The following is a 12,074-nucleotide window of genomic DNA, read 5'->3' on the forward strand; positions in this document are numbered from 1 at the left end:
CATACCTAGTTTCTGAAGCCATTTCAGAGAGAGGTTGGTATGAGTGGGCAGTATTGCTGCAGTTATGCATTCCCATCCACCTGGGAGAGTCCAGATCAGTGTTCCACCAGAGAAGAGTAGGCAGGTCTGAGAATGCTGACCAGTTGCCTAGGGGAAAAGGTACTCAAAACTTTTCTTTGCCTCTGAAAGGCGGCATTCACCGTAGCCCACCCGGCGTGAAAGAGAGCTCTGCACTCCTGGGCAATGAAAGAAGTCAGTGTGCCTGAGCTAGCTCAGAGCCTGGAGCCTGCTTCAGATTCTGTCTCCCTCTCTCTCTGACCTTCCCCTGCTCACGCTGTCTCTCTCTCCATCAGAAAAAAAAAAAAGAAGTCAGTGGCCTGATGTTGAGTGTGGGACAGTGTCAGGCAATGAGGCCTGGGAAGTATGCAGGGCCCACAGTAGGAAGAGCTGACAGGTACTTGGACTTTATCCTAAGAGCACTAGGAAGGCACTGCATAATTTCAGACATGGGAGTTTTGGATTTGTGTTTTAGAAAGAAGTCACCGTGGTTGCCATGTTGACAGTGAATAAGAGGAAGCAAACATGGAAGCTGAGAGAATTGGCAGGAAGAATTAAAGAAGAACATTGGCAGGCTGGTCTCTGGCTGTGGCAGTGGAGATAGCAATGGACAGTTTCAAGATGCAGGAGGTAAAATCAACCCGATGTGATGACGGTGTGGATGTGGAGTTGAGGAGAAGGGAGAGAGCCTGGCTACAGCCTAGTGGTGAATCAGCAGGAGACAGACTATGAGCCTACCTGGAGGTCAGGAGAGCCGAAAGTAAAACCAAAGAACTTTCCCTTCTGTTGGCCTAGGACATCTTTGTGTAGATTAAGGAATGCAGAAGAGACCTTCAGGATTACTGGATTCTACCCTGTAAGAGAAAAAGTTGGTGATCAGGGCAGGAGGGGGTGGGTAGAGAAAGGGAGAAGGGAAGGGAGAAAACATGTAAGTTTTGATATATTTATATATTTTAGGGAGAAAGAGCTTATTTGTCCAGCGATCTTCTCCAGGGTGACTGGAAGACCCTCAGAGGCCTTTGTCAGAAGCCGGATGTTGATAGTAGTGGCTCTCTTTCCCTCCCAGGACTTGGATCAGTACTGACCCTCTCCAGCTTCATCCTTAATGAAGATGAGGTTCACTGTGTCCCATCAAAGTATGCCCAGACGTTAGATGAAGAAAGAGACTATGGGCTTACCTGGAAGAAGCTTGCCAATCACAGCACACCCCTCATGTCCAGAAACCGTTGTCAGGTACAACATAAATTCGTCCTGTCTTCTCTTTCTCCACATCACTCTGTCATTACTCACAGGACTGTCCTCACAGGAGGTCCCGTGATGCTTCTTAGGAATCATTGTTTCCAAACACCCATCACCCTCTAAAGCATATTCAGCTTTCCTGCTCTCTCTCTCTCTCTCTCTAATTCATAACTGAAAAGATTAGAAAATGTGGTCTCACTGACAAAGAAATGTAATTTTCATACCAAGAAAGCAGATAACACAATCCTACTTGCAGTGGCTTTCAAATTTCTAAAATTTATCTTTCGACTTTTCAGTGCATGCTAAGAAATGTCCCACTCAGTTTTGTCCCTCTGAGATGACCCATCCAGCAGTGACATACAGCCTCCCTCCACGCCTGTGTTTGAGCCACCGTCAGCCAGGGCTCAGGGTCAGAACAGGTAGAAGCCATGATATAATTCAGAGGAGGATGTCAGAGGAGGAAGGCTTCGTGAGACCAGGGATTCTTCATGCTTTCACAGATGTACTGCTTGTGGCTTGTGGCCAGAATGTACGTTTGCAAATGACCGTCTCTCCAATTTGACCTTTTCCAGAATGACTTCTCGAAGTGCCCAGGATGGGCGTCCCCAGACTCCCCGCAGTTGTGCTGAGGCTGGATGGGTTGCAGTCATGGCTCTTTTCCCCATGGCTACCCGCTGGCAGTTTTTTCCTCTAGCGGTTTTTCTTTCTTCACTAAGTAGACTTGAGGTTGTATTTAGAAAGAGCAACAGAGCTAGGTCACAGTTTTATATTGTGACATAAATATAAGACAGAGATCACATTTATGTGAAAACTGAAGCCCTGGTTGTTAGTAGATACGCCACTGTTTTACTGTGGAACATCTCTACTGATGGACCTATGAGGAAGTGGTGATGGAAGGGGCTGACTCTCGTTTTGTCAAACATTGCAAATGTTCCCCTAGAAACATTGTATTTAAAAAGTCCTTTTGGGCGCCTTGATGGCTCAGTAGGTTAAGTGTCCGACTTCGGCTCAGGTCATGATCTCCCAGTTTGTGGGTTCGAGCCCTGTGTCAGGCTCTGTCCAGCTTGGAGCCTGGAGCCTGCTTTAACTTCTATGTCTCCCTCTCTCTCTGCCTTTTCCTGCTCACGCACGCTCTCTCTCAAAAATAAGTAAACGTTAAAAAAATGTTTAAATAAAAATAAAAAGTTTTGTCATATTTAGAAAGTTTTAACTATATATTTTTATGGACTCTTGCTTTTAAGCTACACGTAATAAATGAAGCCATTCAGGAATAGAGAAAATTAAAACGTGCTCTGGTCCCCAGTTCTCTTGGGGTCCTTTCCTCTCTAGCTCAGCCCAGAGTTGCTGCGCTGTCCTGCCCCATCTTCTGTGGCTTCGGTGACTTTCCCGTCAGGCCTAACGCTGCCACTTCTCTTCTTCTAGCTCTTCCCACTGTATACAAGGTTTGTCAAAGACTTTAACTGGACAGGTTGGCAGACCTTCATAAGGGTGCTTCTTATCTTCCAAGCCAGCCAGAAAGAGCTGGGTCCCTCAAGATCTAACCTAGCTGTTCTCTTCATTGGGCTCTTTTCTCTGCCCCCTGTTTGCCCCTCCGTGTGCACCCTTGTGTATGCAAGCAGACATCCTGTGCACACGTGCAGGCACTCTGGAGCCTGCACCGCTTGATGCACACAAGCACCTATGTGTACTGCCTTCCTGGCTGCACACGTGGGCCCCCAGGTTCCGGGGTTTTGGGGTATCCGATAAATTAGTCACTTAGTTTCTCCACGCTGTGCTCGGAATCATTGGAGATGTGGACATAGGGGTCAGATGGAGGTGACACCGTCTACTTTGCTACTGGTTACAGGATGTGCTTCTGTGGGTGGACAGAGGGCTTGCAACCCTTGACCTTAAACGTAAACTTACCCAGAAAAAGTCCAGGAAGAATGAGAAATCTGCCAGTCCGCCTGGTAGGGATGCTTGTTTGCTTCCTGTGGGCAGGCTGGCAGGAGGGAAAGGGCTTCAGGAGCAGGGCTGGGTCGCCTCCTGAGCACAGCCATCTGTATACATCCTACAGCGGCAGAATGGAAGGGAGCGCCAGCAGTGTATAAGGGATTACTCCCCTGGCACCGCTCCTCGCTGGGGGACACACACAGGTACATTCTTACACCAGGCCACTGACACATGGAGAAGCAGATTGCAGGAGCTAAGCAATCCAAAAAAGAAGGGGAGAATAAGGACTGAAGGGCAAGGGCGCCTGGGTGGCTCAGTCAGTTAAGCATCCGACTTCGGCTCAGGTCATGATCTCACAGTTCGTGGGTTCGAGCCCCGCATCAGGCTCTGCACTAACAGCTAGCTCAGAGCCTGGAGCCTGCTTCAGAGTCTGTCTCCCTCTCTCTCTGACCCTCCCCTACTTATGCTGTCTCTCTCTCTCTCTCTCAGAAATAAATAAAATATTAAAAAAAAAAAAGGACTGAAGGGCAAGTGAGAAAGGGGATGAGCACTTGAGATTGAGTCTAGGGCAGAGCAGATAGCTGATGGAGAGGACAGGTGAAAGGCTTGCATGGGAAAAAGGGAGGGAGTGCTGAGAAAAAAAAATGGAAAGTGTGCTTAAAGAATACCGAATTCATTTATTTGTTTGCCCCACGTTCCGCAAAAGAATTTACAAGAGCCAAGAGTTGTATGTTCATGGGCGTTGATGTATAATTGGGCAGAGCATGTGGGAAGGCGGGTACAAGAGCAGTTGCAGAATAATGTCAGGCCTGCCTCCTGTCTGTGGAAGAGTGTGAGAGATGGCGTTTCAAGGTTATCAGGGGGCTCTGACTACCAGCCATAACTTGGAGACGGGCTCACAGCCCCCAAATTGACCGTGGGCTGGAATCAGAGCCCCCTAGCCCCAGTTGCCCTGAATGGGGACGATTGCCTTGTTCCAGAACAAGCCTTGGGCATTGATTTTTTGGGGTGGGTGGGTGGATTAAGATTCGTTTTTAGTGATTGCCTTGACATTTTACTTTCTACTTTGAAGTGTCCCCAAGGATCTGACTCTTTGGGAAAAGGAGGGAGTAGTAGATAATTATTATTATTATAGCTAGCATTTACTAAACATTCACTATGGGTCTCTGTCTAGAGTGCTTTGAACGTACCAGGTCACTTCATCATCATAGCAACCCATATGAGGTATATGTGCTTTTAACATCTCTATTTTATAGATCATGAAACACAGAGAGGCTTGGCAACTTGCCCCAGGGCACACAGCTACTGAGCAGCAGGACTGGAATGGAAATCCTGGTAGTCTGGCTCTAGAAACCAAAAGAGATTGCAGAAAAGAGGGCAGAGTCTGGCTCAGTCCAGTCTTGGCTCTTTCTCATGTGAAAGGAACAGAACCCTCATCAGGCTAGTTCTGAATTCATATCCTGAGTTTGGAGTCTGCATTTAGCTGGGCCCTCAGGAAGAGTTAACTGCCTTAACCAAGCAAGCCAAGCATCATCTCCTGCCAGGGCACAAGGTAGAATTTCTAGGCAAAGGCAGAGCCATTGCTATGTCTGACAACTCTTGGAATGTGTGTAGATTACACCATAGATTTCTGGTTGGGTGTACCAGTACATTCTGTCTCTGCTGGAAGGCCTGAGGGCCTGAAACGAGAAGTCTAGTGGAGACAAAGAAGTCCAAGAGCTGAGCACTGTCAGGTGGTTCATTTAGGCATTCCACAAAAATGTTTACAGAGCACCTACTGAATGCCCCATGTTGCCTTATTTTTCTTGGTGTGTTACTGTATGCAGACACCTGTTACCAGGTTCCTAGCAATTCCACACCTTCGCGGGGTCAGTGAAGCACTTCCCTAGCTACTCCTCCGCCTTCCTTGCTTGGTAGCTAGCAGCCCAGACTGGAGGGCCCCCACTGACACATGGACTGTGTGCAATAACGCTTGGAAGCACAAGTGAGCTCTGTATTACCACCCTTTCGGCAGGGGCGGCTGGAGTGCCCGGAAGCCCCTGGTTCTAGCCCTACAGAGCCACGGGGACCAACCCAAAGCGCCAGCCATCAGCTTTGTTCCTCAAGCCTCTGGAGAAAACCTTTGATTTCATGGGGATGATTATTTTTATTCTTGCCCACTCAAGGATGAAGCCCAAGAAACAAGAGGTTGCCCTTTTCAGAGGTATCACAATGGGTCACCTCCAGCCAAACCCACTGTTTTTTGTTTTTTGTTATTTCTGGGTTTAGTTGAGCCTCTCTTGGAAACCATTACTATACAACTTACTTAAAAGAAAGAGTGGAAGGATTGGGCATAAGAGACTCAGACAGAGGCGGGGGAGGTGGGGGACTTGGGACGGGGAGTAGTGTGTTGTCAGAGAAAGTGCAGGACAGGACACATTAAAGTCACAATCTGATCTGAATCAATTCTATTTTGCAGTGATATTTTTTAATCTTTTGCAAAGTCTGACTAATCTAAGTTTGACTTTTGGCCAAGCCTGGAGAATTGGAACTCTGGATGAAGGTTTCAGAAAAAGACACAACACACACACACACACACAGAAAGGGGGAGGAAGAGAATGGGGAGGGAGACTTTTATCCTAAAGTCATTGTAAAGCCAAAGCAGGGTTTTATCCTCCACAGTTAAATGAGAAAGAAAAAAAAATCAAGAATACCAACATTTGAGGTACAAAGACTGTCATGGGCCAGTGGAAGTTTGCAAAATTATATGTAAATGACCAAAGTTTTTACTGTGGTGGCCCTGTGCATTCCCAAAGCTAATCCCAAAGAGAAAATCTACTTAGTAAAAGAAAGTTTTGTCTAATTTGGTTAACAGTTGAGAAGTGACAAAAATGCTGAATATATTAATAATTTATATTTCCAGGGTAACACTATATCTTTAATGCTTCACTGCCAAAGGGAATTCAGATTGGCTTAATGCTCAGAGAAAAAAAGTCTGAAAGGCCTTCTTCATATTCTGTATCCAGCGCTGATGAAAATGGGTGTAAGACATGTGTTCCAATAATAGGCACCATGCATTCTCTCATTTCTGCATAATTTGTTTTTATCCCATACTGTGCAATGTATATTTGTTATCCGGAAGGCCTCCTGGCCTGACACTTGCTTTCATGCTCTAACTTTATCAGTTCTTGAGGGGGAGGTATTTGTTTGGTTCTCACATTTTATAGATAAGTACTGTAGTGACATGTAGTGCAAGATCAAGATCTCCCTACTTGCAAGACCTTTTCTGAAGTTTATAGATTCTCCCTGCCCCCTGCATGCACATTTAAGGTTCACTTTATGGGCAACCTAATGAACTGGGTTTTTTGTATTTTGCACTATCTCTGTATAATCAAGTTTGATGGTTTACAAATTGCAGGTCACCCTAGTCCATGACCTCAGTAAAGAGTCTCCGTCAGAGCTCCCTGAAACCCCAACCACAGAAATGGAATGAGTTAATTTTATTGTTCTCCTACTAATCTGGGAGAAGGCAAACCATTGTAGTTCAGTTTAATGGCCTCTGGAAACAGGAGAAGCTGCTACATAATTTCAAATTATTTATGTAAAGGGCATCAAAGCTAGGGAACTAAAAAGGAAATATGGGAAGAAAAAAAATCAGTGAAGGGGAAAAAATTAAAGCCCCACAAATACAACTTTAGCCAGTTGGATACAGTTCATTTTACCTGTTTCCATAAAACAACAGAAGTCTCATTTTGCTGTTTAGGTATTAGAAAAACAAAAGTTTTGTTTGCTATTTTAAATGTATTGCTGTGTTGTGGGTAAGGCACAGATCCAACTGGAATTGAAAACCTCGATCTCCTAAAGATCGCCAGCCAAGAGTGTAACTTTCCTCGCTACGTTCTGGGTTGAGCATAAGGTTAAAATCCACCTTCCCTCCCCCGGGGACGGGGAAGCCTTTTCCCAGCGTCTCGACCCCTCGCCCGTGGGTGGTGGGAGCTGCAGAGGGAACACTCCCCTGGGGAGCGTGTCTCCCGACCCGCTCGCTGCCGGCTCCTCGCCCGGCTGCCTAGCATCTCCGAAGCTGAGCTGATCTGTGCGCAAAAGGCAAGGCCAGCCGCCCCGAGCCCTCCCGCGCGCAGAGTACTTGTCATCCTGAAATAAACTGCGTCGGACGTTGTTTTTGAGCCAGAACTCAGAAGTTACTTCCTCGCTCGTTGTGTTACAGAGACGCGTTAAGGCTGTAAACCTAGTCACGCACCCCGCGGGCCTGAGCTGCGCGGCTCTCCGCGCCCACCGGCGCGTGGTGCGCGCGCGACCCCTGGCCTCGTCTCGAGGTGGGGGGGGGGGGGCGCCCAGGTCCGAGCTGGCGACAGTCGGCCAGGGCCAGCTTGCGGCGGGTCCTTAGTTTGCATTTTCTGAGAGACAAGGCCCAGTTTTCCGCGTGCGCTCTTACCTGAGGCAAAACCCCAAGATGTGCTCCAGTCGGGTGAGGGTCTGGAGCCCCGAGGGAACCCAAATTCACGCCCCGAAGTGACGCTCCATTTAGGCTCTTCCCCCACCTCCTCAGCCCCGCAGCGCCCCCCACCCCCAAGTACTCAGGACCAACACCTGGGCCCTATCAGGCTCTCGCCCTCGGGCATCTCCAAGGGTGGTGGTGGAAGAGCAGAAGGTAACAAAGAAATCCATCTCTTGGGTCTTTACCAGAAAACGTTTATTGCCAGGGGGAGATCCTTCGGGAGACTAATTTGCTCTTGACCTTCCCCCACCCAGCTTTTCTGCTGGTATACTATTTACACCTGTACAATGGATAGCATTTGTCCTACGCAGCGCCGGGCGCGCGCAGAAACCTGGAGGGCGAGGTGGCGTCAGAGCACCGGGGGGTGCTGGGGCGGGTGCAAGTTGAGGGCGTTGGGGTGGGCGTGGCCGATCAGGTTGAGGTAGTGCCGGTCCAGCCCCTGCACGGGCGTCAGGAAGGGGCTGTGCTGCTGCGCGGGGCTCGGGAGCTGCACGGGCGCGCCGGGCAGGTAGGGCAGCGCCGGGCTGCGGGCCGAGCCGTGAGGCCAGGGGAAGGGCCCAGGGGCGGCGCCCTGCGGGAAGACGGAGGCCTCCCCGGGGCTGTGGCCGGTGAGCTCGGCCCCGGCTGTGTGCAGCTGATAGGGGAAATCCGGCTCCGGGAGCGAACCCAGCGGCTGGAAGGCGGGCTCTGCGCCCAAGCGGGCCTTGGACTGCAGGAAGGCGAGGATGCGCGCGTACTTGGTGTCCTTGGTCTCCATCCGCTCCACGGTGGTGAGATAATGCACCAGGTTCTTCATGCACTCGTGGTAGCCGTAGTGGAAGTAGTTGGCAAACTCCGCTAGTAATTCTGCCGGAGCGGCGAGTGAACCCGCAGAAAGGAAAAACCATGCAAGCCATGAGCGGCCCCATCCCCATCGTGACCTGAGGAGGGTGCCCGGCACCTCCCAGTCACGTTTTCTGGCCCGAGTTCCCAGTAGAGGCCTGTCCTCCCTCAACCCGGTCTGGAGACCGGAAAAGTGCAAGCAAAAGACCTTTTCCTTAAGAGCCTGACCCCACCCTTCCCCACCGGAGTCGGGGACTGACCCAGCATCCCCAGAATCCTGTTCTCCTGTCCCCTTGCTTGCGTAGAACCTCGGCCCGCCCCCCCCGCGGGCACATCCAGAGCCGAGAGCCCTGGAGGGCCCTTTGACTCCCACCCCGACCCCCACGGCGAACCAGCCCAGGTTCTCCCGTGTCCAACCCGCGCCCACCTTTTTCCCTTCCCCGGGGAAAATCAGCGGAGTGCAGGGCTCGCAGGTACTGAACGGTCATCTCGAGGATCTCCGCTTTCTCCAGCTTCCCAGAACTCTGCAAAAAGAGGGAGCGCTCCTCGCAGCGACCCCGTGGGCGCTAGTCAACCCCCGCAGGCTGGGTGCACCGCTTAATGCGGAGCAGCGAGCAGGGCGCTGGGGGGATCCATGCGAGGCCGCCTGGGGCTCGCCCAGCGTTCGGGCCCCGGGGAGAGGAGCCCACAGCAAAGCCCCTCTCCGTCTCCAGATTCCCTGCATCCCTGCTAAGCGTGGCGGCGGAGGGTCCCCGGCGCAGGACTCGGTTCCCTCGGCCTTTGACGTTACCTGCTTCGCCAGGGCCATGGGCACCGTCTTGCCCAGCTCGTTCAAGCAGCGGTTAATCCGGTCCCTCCTCCGCTTTTCTATCACTTTGTGGGAAACAGGGGTTCTCTGCGAACAGAGGTTTGTACGTTTAGGATAGTGTTGCTCAGGGAGTCGTCAGAGTCATGGCTGCAGCTGCGTGTCCGTTGGCCTCCCAGCCCCCAACGCGGCCCAGGGACTCCCCCCCCCCACCTCCCCGGACGGGGGTCCCTGCCCCTCCACACGAGGGTTAGAGGAGCTCTGCCCTCTCACGCCCGCGCTGGTGCGCTCCTCCTCCGGCCGCCCGCCCGGCTCGGGCCACGCCGGCCAGCTGAGCGCCAGGGCACTGGGGAGGTGGCCACCGGCCTCCCGAGTCGAGGAGGCTCCTCTGCCCTCCTTCCCCGCCCAGACCACTCAAGCTTCCTCCGCACGAGCGTCCCGGGTGCCACGTCCCTGCCGTCGGTCCAGCCAGGAGGCGGCTCCGGGAGTCAGACGCCCCCCACTGTCAGGGCGCAAGGGCTGTCCGGGCTCAGCCGACTCACTTTGCGTTCCTTGAGCTTGTCTGACATCCTGGTCAGGACGCGCCCTCGGGAGAGGCGGTGGCGCGAGTCACCCGTCCACTTTCCGCCTCGTGTGCCTCCTCGAGTGTCCCAGGTAGACTGCAGCCTCCCCACTCCGAGGGGCTGCCTTATAAAGCGGTCATTTAGGACTCCAAGTGCATTCACGAGTTGAATGATTCCATAGGATTAGGGGAGCTGCGTTTGGGGGATGTATGCATTCAAGATCAGTTTTAAAGAAGTTAAGGGGGAAAAAAATAGCAGCCGAGGGGGGTGAGCTGGGGGCAGATCAGCTTTGTTAATCCACGTGGCCCTTCAAAGGACACGTGATCGGCGGGGGAATAACATTTGCATGGTAACAGCCCGGGCGGGACGAGGAGGCGGTAAACTGGGGCCGGCGGGCGAGGGAGCGCCCGCAGCAGGCGCAGAGCGCAGGGGCGCAGCGGCCGCGGGCACCGGGGGGCGAGGACCCTCACAAAAACAGTGTCGCCTCCTTTAGTCCCACCGCTGAGTCTCACACGATTGCCTGTTTACAAATCCCAGCAAGCCCGCAGTCCCAGCGCCGAGTGCGTTTTAAAGCCTGTCCAGAGTCATTAAAGTAATTAAGTAAGCCTTTAATAGGCTGTTCCGCCGGGTTCAAGGGAGAGCTCTTGGAGACGGAGGCGCCCTGTTTGTTCCCAGGCTTTTCTCACACGACTTGGTGACACGTCCATCTCCCCCCTTTTTGTTTACACCGCTTTATTTGTCCGGACATCCCGGCAGGTGTGGGGCTGCGGCTGGCACACGAGGCTCCCGCCTCGCCTCGCCCCTCCCGCCGGTCTCTGGCACGCGACGTTCCCCCCCTGCTCCCTGACCACGTCTCTTGCTTTCTTTTCTCCCCCCGTCGGGCTCTCTCTTCGCGGGGGGAAGAGGCTCAATTTGTAGCCTATTATCCTATGCGAAAATGTCCATTGAAAAGTATGAATAGTTTCATTGGGCTAAATTTTAATAATGCCAGAGGGTGGGGGGAGTAGAGACAGGCGGGCGTGTGTGTGTGTGTGTGTGTGTGTGAGGGGGGGGTGGGGGGATCGGGGGGCAACACGGAGAAGAGTGGGCCGAGGAGAAGAAAGGGGGAATGCAGCTGGCCCAGGCGAGCATTATGCGACGTCACCTGCGAGAGGGGGCGCCTACAGACCCCTATTCATTTGCCTAATTTTGGTCAATTTAACAAACTTCAGGAGAAATTATTGTGGCTTTGTCAGGGAGGGTGAAGCCTTCTGATCGAATTAACAGCATGTTTTGATCCGGTAAATGTCATTAGAAAGGGAGAAACAATCGCGCTTAGAGGGCTCTGAGTAATGCGCCCAAGTGGAGACGCCAAAGCGCACGGCTCACAAAGGGAGCAAGTAGCTGCCACAGGGAACTTTTGTACCCGCCCATCGCCCAAGTTTTGACACAAAAAGGCATTATTTCATACTTGAATACGTTTAATCCAACGATTGTCTATTTTCTGCAAACATATTTTCACAGCATTGTTAACTTTTTATGTCCCCCTTTCGCGGGCGCCTTTTCTTAACGTTTGGGGGCGGGAGAGCGCAGACACTTTGGGCATCAATATTTGTCACTGAAAAGGGCTCCGTGAAGTTAGGGAAGTTGATCTCTTTTTTATGGTTTTAGAGAGCGAATATATCGGGGGGAGGAGGAGGGGGGGAAGGCACGAACAGAAACGAGGGAGGAAATTTGCTGGACGGGCCCGAGGGGAAGGAGGGGGCGGCGGCGGCTGGGAATTCCCTCCGCCTCCCGCGCCTCTGCGGGCAGCCAGGCCGGCGGCCGGGGGCCTCCTCCCCCACCCACCGGGCTCGCTCCCAGTTGCAGCCTCGGACCCGCACTCTGGGGGCTCCAGGCCTGCGGGCTGTGGGTGGGGTGTGAGCTTTCTTGCAGGTGGAAACTATAAAGACGGCTTTTACGACCTGACCTAGAGCCACCGAGCTCTCACCTTTTTCTGATCTGTCCCATCCGAGAACCGAGCCCTGTCCTTAGATAGCCTTCCCTCCCTTTTCTGCGCCACGCCTCGCCTAAATTCTCTCCGCTCTGCTGGACCGTGGCAGGGCCCGGGCTCTCCCTTGGGTGTCGTTAGTCCTCGGCAGAGGTGGCTAAGGAGGAGCCCCACTCGCTGGGGGACCTGGGG

At 52.4% G+C, this 12,074-nt stretch overlaps 1 protein-coding gene across 1 annotated transcript; it reads right to left on the minus strand.

The window, feature by feature from the left end:
• Positions 1-8,072: 8,072 nt before the first annotated feature.
• HELT (helt bHLH transcription factor) lies at positions 8,073-9,919 on the minus strand. Its single transcript, XM_039253832.1, has 4 exons — positions 9,893-9,919; positions 9,336-9,440; positions 8,973-9,069; positions 8,073-8,569 (listed from the first exon to the last, which is right to left on the minus strand). The coding sequence occupies exons 1-4, from the start codon at positions 9,917-9,919 to the stop codon at positions 8,073-8,075; spliced, it is 726 nt and encodes a 241-aa protein (XP_039109763.1).
• Positions 9,920-12,074: the final 2,155 nt, after the last annotated feature.

This window comes from Hyaena hyaena, unplaced genomic scaffold (assembly GCF_003009895.1).
Source record: "Hyaena hyaena isolate Hyena2069 unplaced genomic scaffold, ASM300989v1 scaffold_467, whole genome shotgun sequence".
In the NCBI taxonomy this organism is placed as follows: Eukaryota; Metazoa; Chordata; class Mammalia; order Carnivora; family Hyaenidae; genus Hyaena; species Hyaena hyaena.

Excerpts from the sequence above, each read along its gene's own strand:
- HELT (XM_039253832.1), bottom strand. The coding sequence starts at position 9,919 with ATGTCAGACAAGCTCAAGGAACGCAAA. Across the intron at positions 9,441-9,892 it reads ACAAGCTCAAGGAACGCAAA|AGAACCCCTGTTTCCCACAA; the intron begins GTGAGTCGGCTG and ends CTCTGTTCGCAG. Across the intron at positions 8,570-8,972 it reads TCCCCGGGGAAGGGAAAAAG|AATTACTAGCGGAGTTTGCC; the intron begins GTGGGCGCGGGT and ends CCGCTCCGGCAG.